Here is a 21,283-nt window from a genome sequence, read left to right as displayed (position 1 = left end):
AAAAATGTCCACAGATAAAAATCTATCAACTAATTACTACAAGTACCTCTGTCAAAAGATTGGATCTGAGGAGGATGTAAAAGTCAGGAGATTGGCTTACATAATACAAGACATTGGAACAGAGAACTGTATAACTAGTGGTAGTAAAGGTGAAGGACTTAATCTTAGTGGCAGTGATTTAGATATAATGTTTGTTGATAATGATTTTAAAGTTTACGAGTCTGATAGACATTATAGAGAGGTTAGTTCCAATCATAATACCATTCCTCTGATTATGGATACAGATGACACTACATCCTGTTTCACATTGTTACGACTTTTCAATAATATTTATGAGCAATATACTGGAATCCAAAAAATGGTAGAAGATACATCTCAGGGAAGTCTACTTTCAAATGAACTATACAAAATGTCTATTTTTAATGTACATGTACCATGTAAAATTCATGGGCCTTATTTATCAGACAAAAAGGATATGTATGATCTTGCATTTTGCCTAAAATGTAACCAATGGATATCTGAAGCTCAGCCATGGATGTACAGACCACGTACAACATGGCAACCAGCAGACATCATTTCAAAAATAACCTCATGTGGTGTATTATTTGTTCCAATTGGCTTGAAAGGATCCTGCAATGAAAGTCTGCAATGGAGAATTTCGTTTTCGGTAGCTGAAAAATTTCTCATATTTTCTTTCAGCCATACCCAGTTGTTATGGTATGCTTTATTGAAAATCTTGCTCAAAGAAATTGTGGATAAATGTGAGGATTTGAAAGCTTTATTGCGTTCCTATTTTCTAAAAACTTTGATGTTTTGGATATCAGAAGAATCAGACCAGTCAATATGGAGACCAGACAACATCATACCATGCTTCATGGCTTATTTTAAGAGACTATTATACTGTGTTGAATATGAGACACTATTACATTATTTCATGCCTCACAATAATTTGTTTTATTTAAGATTCAATACGACTAACAAAGACAAATTGATTGGAATCCTGAGTAATTTATATAAACAAGGAACTCAGTGTTTTAAATATTCACAGACTCTGAACGATTATAAAGGACAACTAAAAAAATTGATTTAATGAAAGGAAATTTTAGAATAATATACGAAACACCACAATGGGTTTTCCTTTCTAATTATCATAGCCTGCTATATAACTTGCTACATCATTGTAAAACTGTTCTTTCACGAGATATATTTACAATACATCTGCCCAGGGCACACCAGATTGTTCCACAAAAGTCACAAAACCAACTTGTATCAAACAACAAAGAGAAGTACTACAAGTACAGACGTGACCTCAGTCATCTGGTGATAGGAACACAATCAGATGCATTATCAGGATGGCTGATGTTAGCTTCCTTCTTCTATAGTCATAAACATTACTTGACATCATTAGATATCATTTATTATGCTTTAAGCAAATGCATTGATGATAAAGAACTTGTTCCAGTCAAAGAAATCCAGTTAAATCAAAACCAGATATCTGTGTTCAATTTCATGAATCAAGGCAACTATTTCACAGCAATGAAATTAATAACAGTGTGATGGGTTAAATTTATTTCAAATTCATCATTTTTTCCACAAGAACTAAATTTTAGGCACCACCAGCAGTGCAAGAACTTAAATTTTCCTCCTCTTCCTTTTTACAGTCCTCCTGTACTTTTTGCACATACTCTGCGATACCTTTGTTATCACCATTTAGATGGCTTTACATCATGTGAACAAAGGTCACAGCTGTTATCAAGGCTTTTACGAGATCATTTAAATAGGAAAGACTTTTATGACACCAACATACTTGAAAAAAGTCACAATCAATTATTTTTTTCTAAACAACAACTAATATAGCTTTCCAGATGATGGATGATACAAGTGAAGCAAAAGACTGTGCCAGTGTCTACATGTAGTTGATATGAATGACAACAAGAGGCTGTCAGAGAGACAGAAAACCAGATTTCCTGCAGAGGTAATGAACACTGAACAGTTGAGCAAGTAAGGACACAACATCTAAGCGTAAAACAACACTGAATTGGGATTGGGATTGAATATTTGATAAAGAATAGGTTCATGACACAAAATAAATAGGGTCAAAGAACTGAAATGTAATGAAATATATCCTTTAATAAAAATAGAATATTATCTTATCAATTTGCAAAATTGAACCTCAAACAGAAGCAAGTAAAAATTAACACAACAAATATAGCATTCAGAAAATTAGTTTATACAGAATAACAAACAAACCTACCACAAAATGACCTTCAATTTAACCTATTAGCTAGGGGTTGGTTATGCATGCTTTTGTCATGTTCCATGTTCGGCCATTTAAAGGAAAAACATGTCAATATTGGAAGTGAAATAAAGGTGACCATTTTGTTTACCAATTCCATCAATAAAATTTCATTCTAATATAGTACATATACAGGTAAAAATGATGATTTACTTAGCTTTTTTTTTAACCAAAAACATGAAATCAAACAGAAATGAAAAGTCCAATTGCATGATGTTGCTTTATTTTCATATTAATGCTTATAAATGTTTATATTGGGTTGTCACCTAAGGCAGTCTTCAGGAGGTCATCTCATTAGTTATTTAGATGGCATCTAAACTAAAATATGCAAGCTAATGCCCCTTTAATAAACGTTAGACATGGCGGCCATGTTTGTAAACGGATCAAAACTTGTGATACAATTTATAAACTAGATACCATAAGTAACATTCAGTTAAAGTTTAAAGGTATTTGGCCCAGTAGTTTCAGGAGAAGATTTTTGAAATAGCTTATGAGGAAAACAGAAGACGGATGCCAAGTGATGGCATAAGCTCACATGGGCCCCGGTGAGCTAAAAACTTGATGTGTTGATCGGGAAAGCATCCCCTGCTATACACACCATAAGTACCCTGATGCTATATTCTCTTAAGGATGTACTTAGGTGAGGTTTTGGAATTCGTGTTAAATGTTCAGACTCATTGGTGTTTTTCCATACATTACAAGGTAAAATATTTTGCCCCATAACACCCATTTATTTTTTCATATAAGACTTAATAGCTCATGAAAGATCTTTACCAAAATTTTAGAAGATTCTTGATTTTCTTTCTTTTGTTTTGAGACCCAAATAATACCAATACAAATATAAGATAAAAGTCCGAGTCAGCCTTTTCCTGCCATATTTTAAATCTCAAATATCTTGAAAAGGAGGTCCATGACCTATCAATATTTTTAGCTTATTCTTGTCCTAAAAGAATGCTCTAACAGCTAATATATTCAATTTTAAATTCTTGATTTATTAATTTTCACCAAACCTCACCTAAGTACATCCTTAGGTGGTTCTATCTTGGAAGATAGTATAATAGAATGTAAAGGGGCCATGGTGCGTTATTTTTTGAATTTCCAGGGTGCTATTTGAAAATTCAGGGAAGAACACTGCAGTATAGGTCTGAATTATCCAGTTATTTTTAAAAAATAAAATAGCTCGAAAAGGAGCTCCATAACCAAGTTCAAGTTTATTCTAATCTTACCACTATGTAACATACAAAAATAAACACAATATGACATATAATACACAATATAAAATTTAGAATGAATGTGTGATTCTTAAAGAACTATAAGAGACTTTTATATACAATATCAAAACATAATGAAACACAGTTTTGATATTTACACAAAACACAAAAGTGAAATATCTCCATGGTTGTTCAAGGATAACAATCATGATACATCTACATAAAAATATCATCTTCAAAATTCAATAATATATATAAGATACTATTTCGTCGCAATAAAACATTATGGCAGATTTTGGCAACAGAAGTACAAACATTTCCTATTTTGAATAAAAATATAAATCAAACAATAATATTTTATTTTTAGCTTATTTATTTCCTTAAAAGGGGCACTAGCTATGATATCATTACAAACAATTTAAAATGTGATTTTTGTTGTTGTTGTGCAATCATTTATTGACTGACATGATCCATAAAAACTCCTTCTATTAAAAACTATAATTAACTATTTTTTCATGTTAAAATAACATGAAATTAAATAGACATAGAAAAATCCAATTGCACAAGATATTTATTATATTCATGTGTATGTTTATATTGCGCTATGTGACTGTTGGTAGTTTTGGTAGGTCATCTTGATAGTTAATTAGATGGTGCCTAGACTGAAATAAGCACGAAATTCTGATATATATTATCTAGTATATATGCATTTGCATAATTTTGACAGCTAGTGCCCCTTTAACATATGCTCTACCATTTCATAGTATCAATTCTAAATTCTTGATTTTTAGATTTCACTGAATTTCACACTTAAGAATCAAAACTTATCTATTATGTAATGGACCTTGCATTGTAATGTAATATTTAGATAAGATTTCATCACAAGTTTTAGTGCATACCAATACATTCACATTCTTCCAAAGTTTTGTTGGTTTAGCTTTCAGTCTACTTTCAGAAAATAATCTGCTCATAACATTCTGATATAATGAAGGAGGACAAGTTCTAAACATGAGCCATCTGAATACTTATAATTATCCTTCAGATAATTCCAAAATTTTTTTTTTCATTTTTATTCATTTTTATATATATTATGCACAAAATAGCCCTGCTCCCCTAAAAAATAACATTACTTCTATCTACAAAATTTAATCCCTTCGAAACCAATTTCAGTCAAAACTTGGAAATGTTACCCATGAGTGTTTTTACAGCTTGGTAAGTTACTTAGTGAAAATGAAAATGTAAAATACCAAAACTAAAATGTGAACTCACATGTACAGGCAATAAACAGTGAATATATGTCTACAACACTGACCAAAGATCACATGTACTCGTAGTTGATGTCATGGATCCATTAACAATTATACAAATTGATCCAAATAATTCTCAATAATATTAGCAGGTATTTACACTCAAAATAAGTACGTTAAATGGGTGTAAATTGCAAAACCAGATGCTCCGCAGGGCGTAGCTTTATACGACCGCAGAGGCTGAACCCTGAACGGTTGGGGCAAGTATGGACACAACATTCAAGCTGGATTCAGCTCTAAATTTGGATTGTGATTAAATAGTTGACACAGAATAGGTTTCTGACACAGAATGAATGTGGTCTAATGAACTTAAAAAAAAATGTTTGCCTTTGAGCAATTCATGCTGTTGAATATTAATCCCCTCACAAAAATGTTTGAAGAAATTTTCTTTTTATTTATGAAATCTGAAATGAAAAAAATTGACCCCCCAATTTTTTTTTCACATCCCCCTTTCCCTTATTTCAAAACTGATCTCAATTCAAATTTCTAATGAAGCAGTGGCGGATCCAGGGGGGGGGGGTTCCGGGGGTGCGCACCCCCCCTTTATTTTTGCCGATCAATGCATTTGTATCGAGACATATTTTTTGCACCCCCCCTGCACCCCCCCCTTTGCCCTGGGTTAGCACCCCCACTTTCGAAAATTCCTGCATCCGCCCCTGTGAAGTTTGCAACAATAACTACTCATTTAAATACATCATAAAATATTAAAATGTAAAAAAAGTGCTTGTTATCACTGAATGGTAAAGATTGTTTTAATCTATCAGTTGGTAGTAAAAGTGAATATACATTGTATATTGTATAAAACAATGATTTAAGTTGATTCAACTACTATTCTGGACAAAGAAAGATAACTCCAATTGAAATCCAATTAGAATTTCTTGCTATTGCACAATATTGATTAGATATTTCTTGCTATTGTGCAATACTGTGCAATTGAAAATATTTGCTATTGCACAATACTGTGCAATTAAAGATTTCTTGCTATTGCACAATACTGTGCAATTGAAGATTTCTTGCTATTGCTGAATACTGTGCAATTGAAAATTTCTTGCTATTGCACAATACTTAATATAATAATTTTGGATCCTGATTTGGACCAACTTGAAAACTGGGCCAATAATAAAAAATCTAAGTACATTTTTAGATTCAGCATATCAAAGAACCCCAAGGATTCAATTTTTGTTAAAATCAAACTAAGTTTAATTTTGGACCCTTTGGACCTTAATGTAGACCAATTTGAAAACGGGACCAAAAATTCAGAATCTACATACACAGTTAGATTCGGCATATCAAAGAACCCCAATTATTCAATTTTTGATGAAATCAAACAAAGTTTAATTTTGGACCCTTTGGGCCCTTTATTCCTAAACTGTTGGGACAAAAACTCCCAAAATCAATACCAACCTTCCTTGTATGGTCATAAACCTTGTGTTTAAATTTCATAGATTTCTATTTACTTATACTAAAGTTATGGTGCGAAAACCAAGAAAAATGCTTATTTGGGTCCCTTTTTGGCCCCTAATTCCTAAACTGTTGAGACCTAAACTCCCAAAATCAATACCAACCTTCCTTTTGTGGTCATAAACATTGTGTTTAAATTTCATTGATTTCTATTTAGTTAAACTAAAGTTATTGTGTGAAAACCAAGAATAATGCTTATTTGGGCCCTTTTTTGGCCCCTAATTCCTAAACTGTTGGAACCAAAACTCCCAAAATCAATCCCAACCTTTCTTTTAAGGTCATAAACCTTGTGTCAAAATTTCATAGATTTCTATTAACTTAAACTAAAGTTATAGTGCGATAACCAAGAAAATGCTTATTTGGGCCCTTTTTGGCCCCTTATTCCTAAAATGTTGGGACCAAAACTCCCAAAATCAATCCCAACCTTCCTTTTGTGGTCATAAACCTTGTGTTAAAATTTCATAGATTTCTATTCACTTTTACTCAAGTTAGAGTGCGAAAACTAAAAGTATTCGGACGACGACGACGACGACGACGACGCCAACGTGATAGCAATATACGACGAAAAATTTTTCAAATTTTGCGGTCGTATAATAATATAATTAATTGAGTTTACTGTAATACAATCAATAGGTTTTACTGTAATACAATCAATGGGTTTTACTGTAATATAATCAACGGGTTTAATACAATCAATGGGTTTTACTGTAATATAATCAATGGGTTTAATACAATCAATGGGTTATACTGTAATATAATCAATGGGGTTTACTGTCATTTTTATAGCAAAAATCTCATCCTATGCCGCAGACTATTGAAAGATTTATATGGAGTAATTAATATTTAAACCAGATGCTCCGCAGGGCACAGCATTATACGACCGCAGAGGTCGAACCCTGAACAGTTGGGGCAAGTATGGACACAACATTTAAGCTTGATACAGCTCTGAATTTGGATTGTGATTAAATAGTTGACACAACATAGGTTTCAGACACAGAATGAAGGTGGTCTAAGAACTTAAACTTAAAAACTTAAAAATTTTAAATTGGTCATTTACTTATCATGGTCCAATATCCAAAATCTAAATACATGGTAAGATTCAGCATATCATAGAACCCCAAGAATTCAATTTTTGATGAAATAAAATAAAGTTCAATTTTAAACCCTTTAGACCTCAATGTGGACCAATTTGATAACCAGACCCAAATATTAAAAATCTAAATACATGGGATTCAGCATATTGAAGAACCCCATATATTCAATTTTTGTACCTTTGGACCTTAATATAGACCAATTTGAAAACAAGACACTACTGTACAATTGAATATTTCTTACTATTGCGCAAAACTGTGATATTGAAAATTTCTTGCTATTGCGCAATATTGTGCAATTAGAGATTTCTTGCTATTGCACAATACTGTGCAATTGAAGATTTCTTGCTTTTGGGCAATACTGTGCAATTGAAAATTTCTTGCTATTGTACAATACTGTGCAATTGAAAATTTCTTGCTATTGCACAATACTGTGCAATTGAGGATTTCTTGCTATTGCGGAATACTATTCAATTAAAAATTTCTTGCTATTGCACAATACTTAATACAATAATTTTTGATCCTGATTTGAACCAACTTGAAAACTGGGCCCATAATCAAAAATCTAAGGTTCACAATCATAGACATGTGTTCTGAATATATTTCTCACACTAACGATCACAATCTAATTACAAGAGTGCACACGCTGAAATGTCTCGCCTTCTATACTAATCATTGATATTATGTTGATAGTCTTAAGTGTAAAGCTAAGTTTTATTACAACTGTCACATAAACTTAACATTAACCAAGATAACTAAACAAAGGCCAATGAACCTTGAAAATGAGGTCAAGGTCAGATGAACCATGCCAGGCAGACATGTTCAGCTAACAATGCTTTTATACAACATATATAGTTGACCATTTACTTATAGTTTAAGAAAAATAGACCAAAACACAAAAACATAACACTGTGCAATGAACCGTGAAAATGAGGTCACGGTCAAATGAAACCTGCGCAACTGACATAAAGATCATAAAATATTTCCATACACCAAATATAGTTGACCTATGGCATATAGTATTAGATAAAAAGACCAAAACTCAAAAACTTAACTTTGACCACTGAACCATGAAAATGAGGTCAAGGTTACATGACATCTGCCCGCTAGACATGTACACCTTACAATCATTCCAAACAACAAATATAGTAGACCTATTGCATATAGTATGAGAAAAACAGACCAAAACAGAAAAATTTAACTATAACCACTGAACCATGAAAATGAGGTTAAGGTCAGATGACTCCTGCCAGTTGGACATGTGCACCTTACAGTCCTTCCATACACCAAATATACTAGCCCTAATGCTTATAGTATCTGAGATATGGACTTGACCACCAAAACTTAACCTTGTTCACTGATCCATGAAACGAGGTTGAGGTCAAGTGAAAACTGTCTGACAGACATGAGGACCTTGCAAGGTATGCAAATATCAAATATAGTTATCCTATTACTAATAATAAGAGAGAATTCAACATTACAAAAAATTTGAACTTTTTTTTCAAGTGGTCACTGAACCATGAAAATGAGGTCAAGGACATTGGACATGTGACTGACGGAAACTTCGTAACATGAAGCATCTATATACAAAGTATGAAGCATCCAGGTCTTCCACCTTCTAAAATATAAAGCTTTTAAGAAGTGACCTAACACTGCCGCCGCCGCCGTATCACTATCCCTATGTCGAGCTTTCTGCAACAAAAGTTGCAGGCTCGACAAAAATATAGATGAAAATAGACGATAATTTCGTTTTCTCTTATTTTTCACATAGTTTCCAGTAACAACTTTAAGCAACATCTTGGGAATTCTGTTCAATATTTTAATTAAACTTTAAATTTTGTTTGACATTACCCCACCTATAGTCAGTCTACGGGTCTTCTGATGTCATATTAAATTGCAGCAAATCAATTAATCAGTTGACCACATCAGTTTTCAGTTTTCAGTTTAATTACAATTCTGAAGAATTTTTTAAATAATTTTGATCATCATACCTTTATAATCTGGAAACATATATTCTCATCAGCAAACTTCAAAACCTTAAGATGATCATTAAAACTGTAACTAAATCAATACCAAAGTGTGCACCTGATAAAATACATTTAATTAAGTACTTCAATCAATACAAAACTTTAGGTTCTAATTATCTATTTATATTAGATATGTTATTTCCTAAGAAGTATTGAACTTCAAAACTCCAATAAAAGTTTTTATCATATTATTCATTAAATAAATTGACTTGTTTATTTTTGTTATAAAAAATCAATATCATTGACTATCAAAGATTATGCCAGCCACCCTAAGACTTTTGGTTGAGTTGTTGGTTTGCTGTTTCATTATATATAAACACACAATTCTGCTCATGACAATGTATAAGTAGTATGAGTAGAATTTATAAATTTATCATATTGTCTTGCATTTTAAATATAAAAGGAGATGTTGTTTGATTGTCAATTAGACATTTCTCCACCAGAGACTATAGGACAAACATGTAACCAACCATAGGAGACTGCCATGGCCTTCAAGGGAACAATTGAACAGAGCAGCCTGATTTCTCCTTCAATAACATGGACCATTCTTTTTATATATAAACTCTCTAAAACCATTTTATCTATTTCCTTATTTCAATTTACATATGAGATTTCAACAAATAATTCAAGCCCTAGTGCATGTGATATCAACAAACTTTGTTATAGAATTTTGTACACTTTTGAAACTCAACAAAATTCTACATACATTTTCTTAAACTTAAAAATGCAGCTACCTATAATTTATGTTTAGTTTTCAGCAAAAGTCATTTTCCAAAAGTAGAGAAATACTATAAATTCAGAAATTATTGTGTCTTCAGCAAGGTTTTCTCTTTCTTTTTTTATCAAAAATGCTGATAACTGATACATATCTTTATGATTAGATTTTCCTAGAAACTGAATATTATTCTTGCAAAGACAAATATTATGATTTACTGTGGCATAACATGTAAATATTAAATACCTCTTCACTGCTGCTGTCTGAATCAGCATCTAACATTTTAATGCATACAGTTTGTTATTTCCTATGTATAAATTTTAATCCTAATATTTAACTTTTCATGAAGTACAAAGTTCTTGTAATTGTTTATATTTTATTGGAATTTCCTGATATTTCAAAACTAAATTGCTTTTTTTGTAAACTTTTAAAATTTTTGAATTATATCATACAATATTAATTTTTTTTAATATCCATTTTTTGTATGACTAATTTGATACAGAAAAACTTTTAAATAATATGGATATAGGAACATACACATCATAATAAAATTTAGACAGCAACCCAACCCAACAAAATTATAAATCTGTTTCATCACGTTTATATGCAAGTTTAGATCATTTCAAACATTCTAGGATGACTAAATTGTTTGTTGTTAATGAACTTCAAGTCACATGAAAAAAAAAAAATTAAGGGAGATTACTAAAAAACATCTCCATGGCAATGTATATTACCAACAACTCTCAATTGGTTCCACATTAAAAAGGACCTCAGGACTCAGGAAATAAGGAAGAAAGATCCATCTTATCAGAAGAAAGTTCAGATTATACAATCAAATATATGGGGGTTATCCGGTACACATTGATGTCTAAACCATCAGAATTTAACTTGAAACGTCTATTTAGTTAAGATATGCCTCAGATCAAAGTAGACATTGGTGATCCTGATCATGTTTGCAAGGAGTCTTGGCCTCTATTTTCCATAATTAATCATTCAGAACCAAAGGTCTAGGTTTTCTTGGCCTTTAAGTTTCTCTCAATCATTTGTCAATAACTTTGATAGAAACAGAAATCTAAGTTGCCTTGGCCTTTAAAATCAATAACTACAGTTATGTAAATTAGCTATTATTTTATGATGTACAGCAATCTGTTCTAACTGAATTCAAAAAGACTGCATCAATAAAATGACTGCTAAATTCCATTAAAGTTTCCCAGACAATGACAATTCCTGCTTGTCCATTGGGACATTTTTGTTCATTTATTGTTTTTTTCAGAATCTAGACTATTCTACTACTTTGCTCTGTTCTGTTCCATTTATCAAAAAGACATATTTCATTTGTTAGTGAGATTACTTTTTAGAGTAAATACCCAGAGGAATATTTCAGACTGCAATTCTAAATAAACAAATATTAATTACCTACTCAGATGAACTCTGTCTTTGTTTAAAGGGAAATAGTTGATTTTATCTTGAATAATCAGCTGATCAATTTGGAAGTAAGTATACCCTCTATTCATACACCATATATATTGCTTTATATGTGTATTATTGTATCAATCATCATTTAAGGGCAATAACTCCTATAAGGATCAACATTTGAGGGCAATAACTCCTATAGGATCAATCATTATTTCGGGGCAATAACTCCTATAGGATCAATCATAATTTCGGGGCAATAACTCCTATAGGATCAATCATCATTTAAGGGCAATAACTCCCATAAGATCAATCATCATTTAAGGGCAATAACTCCCATAGGATCAATCATCATTTATAGGCAATAACTCCTATAGGATCAATTATCATTTAGGGGAAATAACTCCTATAGGATCAATCATTTTTAGGGGCAATAACTCATATATAGGATCAATCATCATATTCATTTAAGGACAATAACTCCTTTAGGATTAATTATCATTTAAGGACAATAACTCCTACATGTTCAATCATCATTTAAGGGCATTAAACCCCACAGGATCAATCATCATTTAGGGGCAATAACTCATGTATAGGATCAATCATCATTTAAGGGCAACAACTCCTATAGAATCAATCATCACTTCTATGAGGTTTATCAACCAATGTTAGCCAAACAAATAAATTTCCAAATTAATCATTACAACATTTATTTTTATTCCCAAATGACCAAAATATTGCATAAACACTTTGAGAGTGGAACTTTCTTATCTAGAATCTTATCTGGCATAGTGTCATACTTAAAGTGAGGACAGATTGTATAACAATCTTTATAAATGTCCATTTCCTGTGTTATGACTGAGTATTGATCTGACTTTCTTGTTAGACAGATGACATGAAACTAATCCTAATTTTGTATTAAAGTCAATTAACTATTGGCCTCACAGAATTTTTATCTGTTCCATCAATCATATTGTATCCAAAAGTCTGCCGAAGAAATCTAATGTCAATCTGTTATTATAACATAAGAACTATATCATATACATGTTTTATATTTCTTACCAAATATCAGGAAGGTCTTTACAGTGCCTGAGCAAAATGTAAACCAGTAACCCCTCCACTTCAGAGGACTGTATTATAAAAGGAAATATCAGGTTAAAGTTTATGTGACAGCAATCTAACAGTCAGTGTACTCACTAGACATTTCATAAAGCATCTTGGTAAAAAATGAGACTTGAAATACCATCATGTTTCTCAAAATTATAGCATCACATCCATAACACAATCTATAAGAAAATCATTTCACATAGCATCACATTACCATGATAATAAAAGACTCTGGGGAGAACATTGAACAGTACAATACCAACCAAAGGACATCAAACATTTCATTTATTTGTCAGACAGTTTATATAGCACTATATTATAGCATGGGATTGATTCTGCTAGGTCTCAATCAAAATGATTCTATTTTCTATGTGCTGTAAACATTTATAAAACTATAGCTTTCAAAACCAGTACACAAAATCACTATACAAGAGATAAAACCATTTGTTATAAAGAAAATAAAACACATTGAAATTCTTTTTACAATCCACTCAATTGATTATTTAATGAGTCCATATTTAAGGAGGAATAATGAAAAGGTCTCTACAAGAGTGTTGACACTGTAACAAAAATTTATATTGTAGCATGATATTTAAAGTTTTTTCAAAAACACTTTTTCTTAGAGTTTATGCAACCAATTTAAAATGTGAAAATAAATAAATAAAAAAATCTGTATTTTTTTAAACATTTTTTAAATTTTAGAAAATCATGTATAATTAAAAATATTAAACACTGTTAATAAAAACATTGAATTGAATGCTAAAGCAAAGCAGTTTACATTTAAGCTCACTGCTAAAGATTTCATGTTCCACTTTCAGTAAATGTTTTATCCTATGAACTGGGGACTTGAAAGACAAGCTTCTTGTGACATTTATAAATATCTGGGTTTTTTTAAGTAGCTTTCGAAATATTTTTTTTCATTTTTAACATCTATTTGCTCAGTTGTTCTAGACAGTTTTCAAAGTAGACAAAGATACAAAGATGATAAATTCCTTAAATTGATAAATGGTCGCATGTCGAGTATAAAGCAGATATTGTAGAGAAAATAACTTACATGACTGACATATAAGTAACCAAAATCCTGCATCGTAGAAGATGATGATATTGATTTATTAGGCAATCATATCTGGTATAGAATTTATTCCATTGCTGTTCGTTCCCCCCAAAATCTCTGTCAACCAATCAATACCACTGTTTAATTAGACTGTATGCTTAATTACAACAATCTGATGTTCGTCACAAAATGTTAATATCAAAAATGTAAATACATCTCCAAAATCGTCAAACAACGAAAAGCCTTTAAGAACACACTGTTGCAGAAATAGATGAAGATTCCATTAGTAGAGTTTGTTTTAATCAATTGGCGACAGCAAAATCAATAACAGTCCCTTCACCATGTTCACATACATCAAATTTAAATCGTAATCATTCCAGGGAGAATCAAGCTTCCTTTGTGTTGTCAACCAGATATTCTTTAGTATTTTATATATGAATAAAAGATGTCGGGTATTAATTATCAATGACGGCAACCTGATGACACAAACAAACATAAAGATCAACAAATATTCTTCAACAATCAACAGCTGACTGAACAATATGTCAAGCTCTAAATTGCCCCTTGATATTAACAGTCAGTAAAATAAGTTATAAATTGTCCTTTGTCATTATTATAAGTTTTAAATTGTCCCATGTCATAGTCAGTATTGTGAGCTTTTTAAAAATTGTCCCATGTCATAGTCAGTATCATGAGCTTTAAATTGTCCCATGTTATTAACAGTCTAAAAGCATATACGTTAATACTACCGCTTGTATTTGATTGAATAATACTTTGAAGGATTGGTTTAGTTGTAATTCCAGTGTTTGACAAGGCGATAATCTTTCGCCGACACTTTTCTCCATTTTCATTTATGATTTAGTGCAGGAAGTTAAAGACCTTGACCTTTGTGTTAGCATAGGAAACTCAAATGTATCGATACTGTTGTATGCTGACGATATAGTGTTAATTTCACCAAATGAAAATGACATGCAAGCGATGTTGAACAAAGTCCATGACTGGTGTAAGCAATGGCGAGTACTTATCAACACTGAGAAATGGAAAGTTGTTCATTTGCGCCAATCTCGTATAAAACGATCAGAATACAAGTTTAAAATTGGAGGAAATTCATTACAGACTGTCGACAAGTACAAATATCTTGGTGTTATGTTCCATGAATTTAGAGACTACAAAAATGATGCTGAGATATTATCGGAAGCTGGAGGGCGAGCACTTGGTGGAATTATTTCAAAAATTCATAATCTTAAGAATTTTGGAATAAAGACATTTGTAAAGCTGTTTACATCTTGTGTCGTATCGATTTTAGACAATAACTCATCTGTCTGGGGTTTTAAAGACTATGCATGTGTTAACTTGGTACAAAACAAAGCCATTCGTTATTTCTTAGGTGTTCATAAATTTGCCCCGAAAGTTGCTACAAATGGTGATGTTGGATTGCTGCCATGTAAAGAAAGACACTGGTACAATAAAATTAGACTATGGAACCAGCTTATTCGAATGGACGATTCACGCGTATGTAAACAGGTTTTCAACTGGGATCTTGAAAGGTGTTTGAGCAATTGGTCATCAGATATAAAACTTATTTTGTCACACATTGACTTGGAAGATTATTTCCACCAAAACAAACTTGTGATATTTCTCTTGTTAAAGACAGACTTTTCATGTTGTGTTCCACTGCATGGGAAAACTCTATTACAAACTTTCCGAAATTGCAGACATATAAAACATTCAAATCAGAATATACATGTGAAACATATGTTGGACTGAACCTCACTCGTGCTGGGCGTTCTATACTGGCACAATTTAGATGCGGCATACTTCCTTTGAGGATCGAAACTGGACGGTTTGTTGGAGAAGCAGAAGCTGACTGCATTTGTAAAATGTGTGACTCACGTGATGTTAAAAATTAACGCCACTTCCTGATGGACTGTGCTTTTTACCTAAGAAATCAACTTATATTGGATATAGAACACTCTTTTGAAGACATTTCTAAAGATGAATAATTTAAACTGCTTATCTGCAAATATCCTAGAAAAACTGCTAAATTTTTTAACAATGCATTTAATAAAAGAAAAAACTTTTTGTATAGGAACAATCAAACATAAAGTCTAACTTTGTCTGCTGTTAAATGATTATTATTTTTTATGTATAAATGTATAAAGTGACTTATAAGTCCAAAGGGCCCGGGTGTTGATACATGTAATTACAACTGCTTATTGAAATATTGTATATTGTCATTAAACACATGTTACTATAATAAACAATTTGGTTTTGGTATTATATAAACAGTCAGTATCATAAGTTTTTAATTGTCTCATGTTATAAACAGTCAGTATCATAAGTTTTTAATTGTCTCATGTTATAAACAGTCAGTATCATACGTTTTTAATTGTTTAATGTTATAAACAGTCAGTATCATAAGTTTTTAATTGTCTCATGTTATGAACAGTCAGTATCATAAGTTTTTAATTGTCTCATGTTATAAACAGTCAGTATCATAAGTTTTTAATTGTCTCATGTTATGAACAGTCAGTATCATAAGATTTTCAAACAGACCAATATTCCTTATATTGTATTTCAATGTTCCAAAATCAGTTTTCTACATGAACATATATATGTATAAGGATGATTTCTATCATCCTAAGTTCATACAGATAGATAGATAAGATATATGTTATTTCCAATAGAGGACCCATTACAGGCATAATCAGTACATTGATTTTTTATCACACAATTGCAATAGAGTCTAAGACAATAAACAAAAATAAAAATAGAAATACGTTTGACAAAAAAACATGAAATATAAATTGAGTTAATAATACATGTAGTCACATATCAAAACCTCAAAAAAAAAAAAAAAACTTTGAGTTAAGTCCTTCCTCGTAGCTGATGCATATGAACAAATAGTATTGTTGTTCATATGCAGGAGTCACCAAGGGCAGGTGCTTTAAGGACACTCAAGCCTCTTCACAGAAATCTAAAAAATTTAAACATTTTACAACACAAGCATAAACTAATACTTAAAAAAGAATTACTATATTATAGTCCTCCTTGTGGCTGAAGCACATAAATAAGATTAATATGTAGTTATCCAAATACAGGAGCCACCAAGGGCAGGTGCTTAAAGGACATAGTAATATATTGTGTAAAATTTCTGTGTAAAAAAATTTGGATTTGATGATACATGATCTTTTCAGTATGAAGCAAGTATATTTGTATACCTGTACTGTACAACAATCACCACATCATTCTTGTCTGACCTTTGCCAAGATGAAACAATTGGGGAATCAATGATTTGGGTTGGCAAAAAAACTTTTGATGTCCTTTCAGAATCATTTTTTTCATACAATATAGTATAACATGTATACAGATAACACTTTTACTTATATACATGTATAAATAAGTTTCCGCTTGTTATTTGTAATGATTCTTTTCACTATCTTGATCCAAATTATCTCTGAATATAAATGCATGAATCTTATTGGATAAAATAAGAAACCTTTACAATCTATTTGTAAAAGAAAGCACTTACCATTTTAGATTCCATGGACTCTATCCCTGTTTGTTTAGTTCTCTTCCAGTCATTTCAGATATCCTACAAAGAACCAATCAATATTATAGATTGCTATGGTCTATATATTTTCATAGCACTTCCTTTAATATACATGTTAAATAGTGACATTGTTTTTATTTTATAAAGACAGAAAAACATAATGTGTACAAGATATTATCTTTCTGTTTTGGCTAAAACAAAATCAGTTTCATTCAGATTTCGGTATGATGTCAAAATTTAAAAATGTTTCATGTTTTTAGTCAACTTATAGCTGAGTTCAAAAAATGTATGGGTCACTGAATATTCGCATTATATATCAAATCATCTGTTGTTTTATGGGGGTAACCTTGATAACACAAAAATTTTCCTCTCGTTTAATTTTTCTTTTATTTACATCATTGAAAAGGTAGAGGTCCATGCATCATCTGCCGAAGTCTTGGTGAAATTCACGGTTTCATTTTGTGTGTAGAGTATGTTGAATATGACCAGTTTTGATGTGACATAAACAACAATTGAATACACTAGTAGTATGTATATATAGCACTGTGTATTTTTGCATACATGTAATCAGAATACCCATGACTCTGAAAATGCATAGAAGAAACATATTTTAAAATAAATCTAAAATACATGTATCATGGTATTACTAACATGACTAATACATGTAATAGCCAGAATGTAAAAAATAATTTTATTATTGATAAGGCAAAAATTCTGGCAAGCTCTGATAACACATTTATTTTTTAAATTTTGCCAGTAAAAAATTGCTAAAACATTTTTTGGTTATATTATAAGTCTTGAAAATCACAAACTTGTATCGAATTTGACCATTTGAAATTTGTAAGTTGGCTTACAGGGCACAAGAAAATAAGAAAATTTTGGGACAAAATTCATTTTCCCCCAACAAAACTTTCTACAGACTGTCTTTGCAATCTTTTTATGTGCATATATATAAGTCAATATATGTGCATATATATACTGTTCAAAAATTAGCTGAAATCAAGTTTATAAGGAAAAAATGTAATATTCAATATGGGACGAGAACTCTTGGGACAAATTGACATATATATCACAATTATGTATTAGTTTCTCTCCCCAGACTACCAAATGCATCATTCGCAAAGCCAAATGTAAACATTTTTTCCATAACATAACAAATATATTTATAAGTTAACCAGTCTGAAAAGACATGGTTATATGGATTTTAATTCTGAAAAGCTCAATCAGCCCTCAATGCAGCTTTCTGAAATGGTCGCCTAGGCGACTTTAAAAGCTGATTGGCGACTTAACATTCATAACTGTTCGCCAATTGGGCTAAAAGAAAAATGAAGTCCTGGCGACCGTAAATTTGTGGAAATTTTGCCCTGACTTGAGTCAGGTTTAAAAAAATTGTGAAGCACTTAACAGTAACACAAATTTATATTCTTTTTCAAGTGCCGTTTATATTTAAGCTTGATCTTGTCAGCGCTTTATTACATCAGGTAATTGTAGGTCATTTGTATTAAAGCTAATGGCCCAGATCTATCTGTCATTGTGTTTTAGCCTACTCAGTCACAACTATGACTATTAAGTGATGTTAGGCCAATTAAAATTAATTGCTAGATTTTCATCCCCGCCCGCCCCTCTGAAATCGTCCCGCCCCGATTTTTTTTATTTAACAAAAATACAATTTCCGGATTTTCTTCATGTCCGTTACCGGGAACCATCGATAACTTCTTTTCATTCAAAACTTCCTGTTTCAAATTTCGTTTTTGTATTTCTTCGAGTACTGTAAAAGTACTTTTATTCGTGGGGTACCAATTTTCGTGGTTTTCGTGGATGACTCTATCCACGAATTTAAGTGTCCAACGAAATAGTTTAAACAACCATTGTCCACATCAATTGACAATTCAAGATACGTTTATAGCATTTGTTTATGTTACTGTTTTCTTAAGGTGACATTTTTATGGCCTAGTTAACACCTTTGAGGGTCTTTTATCTGTTGATCACTTTATCATTGATTAATTAGTGTTATCACAACGATTTACACGGCCAATGTTTACTTTGCAATTTCCTTCAATACAGACTATTTGTAACCTTCGTTTCTATAACTTTTCAATTATTGTTTTTTGAAAACGAAAATCCACGAATTTAAAAACACACGAACATCATAAATATTGCTAAAACCACGAAAATTGATACCCACGAATTAAAGTACCTTCACAGTAATCTAACGAAAATGATTAAGGTAACATATTCTGAGCAGCTCTATGATGACAACATCATCTACCGAGAATAGAGATTGATAACGAGAAGGGCATGAAATATTCGAGTTACGAGTAAAACGCCTTGTCCTTGAACGCAAATTGCGGTAGTCACAAGTGATTCGAAAACCGTGTTTCTTCTGTATTTATACAATGACTTTGTGTCAGGAAATTTGGACTGTGAATGATATCCAAAGCGCAAAAATCGTAGAACAAATTGGTACAAAAAAACATGACTGGATTAAAGACATTGACACAAGCACGAACTTGTTTGATTTATGACCATATATTGAGAAAAAAAAGTCAACAAACACGCATTTTAATTATAATACCCATGGCTGTTGTTTTTGTTGACAAACAGCAAACACCCTCTGTAACTGTCAACTGTCCCAATACCCTCAATTTAGTCATTAAACAACAACTACTTTTTGGTTAAGTTCATGTTTTACAATACTGAGTTTACATTTTATTCTGTACTCATAATACTTGTGTTGCATACAATTGTACCAATACATTTTATTGATTTTATGGGGACTACAAACCATTGCTTAGAAAGCAAAATAAATTTGGTGTAGGTATAGTCCAACTTTTTGATGTATACTATAAATAGGTTTCTGAAGCGGCAATTACATGTATAACAATGGTTGCCAATCAGGGATTTTTATTTAAGAGTTTAAAAAATAGTGTAGGATTCCTCATACAGCATGTATATACATTATACAAGCTTGTTTTCCACTAGTTTATACCCCGCGGTATGAAGAACTTGTGACGAGAGTTTCATATGAAATAAAATTTAAAAAATAAAATCCTCCCACCCGCCCCATTTTTTTTCAAAAATTTGGATGAAAATCTACTAATTAATTTTAGTTGGCCTTAGAAAGAAAACCATCATGACCATTGTCATTTATAGCTTATGTTTATTGAAAGCACATTGCCGAGCTTCATTCTGGATTTGGTCAATAAACAGATAAAACAAGGTCGGCGACAATTTTGTAATTTGTTCTCAACGATTCAATAAAATACCGGCAACAATTTCGCTAACGATTTCAGGTGTTCATGTTGACTGATGGGGCAATCACCAGTGCTTCTGCACAAGTGTGATGAGAATTTTTCTTGACTTGGGCTCCGGACTACCGCTAAAGGTCACAAATTGTCAATAAACATGTACAATATAATAAAAAAAAAATTAAATAAATCATGTGGTTATATATATGTTGCAGCATAAAAACACAACAAAAACATTTATTTCACAAGAGTTATTTAGCTAGACAAAAAAATGTAGGCAACCTGAAATCATTTCCTAGCGACTGAAATTTTGAGTTGGCCACTAAATTTTCATGTCTGGCGGCCAATTGGCAACTTCATTTCAGCTGCTACTTTGAGGGCTGTCAATGTGGTTTATTAATTCCTTTATTATATCCATCATAATCAGAAACAAGCTACATGTATAAGGTATTTCAAACATATAGCATTGCCTTTATTAAAACATTCAAGACTATTTATAAGTATGTACCTGTAGTAAAAATAACCTGGTAGAGCCTAAAAAATGTCTACTGGGCCTTGGAAAAAACTTTTGGGATCCAAGCTGGCCTTTGGAGAAAAGGTTAACTATTGTTCCTGTTGCAGATTTATGGTTAAGTTTTTAAACTGACATGCAAAATTCATTTCACTAGTGTAAAATAACAATTCTATAAAACAACGCTGCACTCCACATTGCAAATTCACATTAGACCCACCATGCATCAAAAAATTTCTAGGGAAGACATGAATATATACAAGTGTATAATACACGAAACTACAATTTT

At 31.6% G+C, this 21,283-nt stretch overlaps 1 protein-coding gene across 1 annotated transcript in view; it reads right to left on the bottom strand.

The window, feature by feature from the left end:
• Positions 1-21,283, bottom strand: part of LOC143063435 (G-protein-signaling modulator 2-like) — a 52,432-nt gene that overhangs the window by 27,502 nt on the left and 3,647 nt on the right. Inside the window, exon 2 of the mRNA XM_076235588.1 lies at positions 17,215-17,277. Coding sequence (XP_076091703.1) covers positions 17,215-17,229 — 15 coding nt within the window. The 5' untranslated portion in view covers positions 17,230-17,277. The remainder of the gene's footprint in view (positions 1-17,214; positions 17,278-21,283) is intronic.

The sequence above is a fragment of the Mytilus galloprovincialis genome, chromosome 2, assembly GCF_965363235.1.
Source record: "Mytilus galloprovincialis chromosome 2, xbMytGall1.hap1.1, whole genome shotgun sequence".
In the NCBI taxonomy this organism is placed as follows: Eukaryota; Metazoa; Mollusca; class Bivalvia; order Mytilida; family Mytilidae; genus Mytilus; species Mytilus galloprovincialis.
The sequence above is the reverse complement of the archived record's forward strand: the minus strand, read 5'-3'. Positions and strand labels throughout refer to the sequence as shown.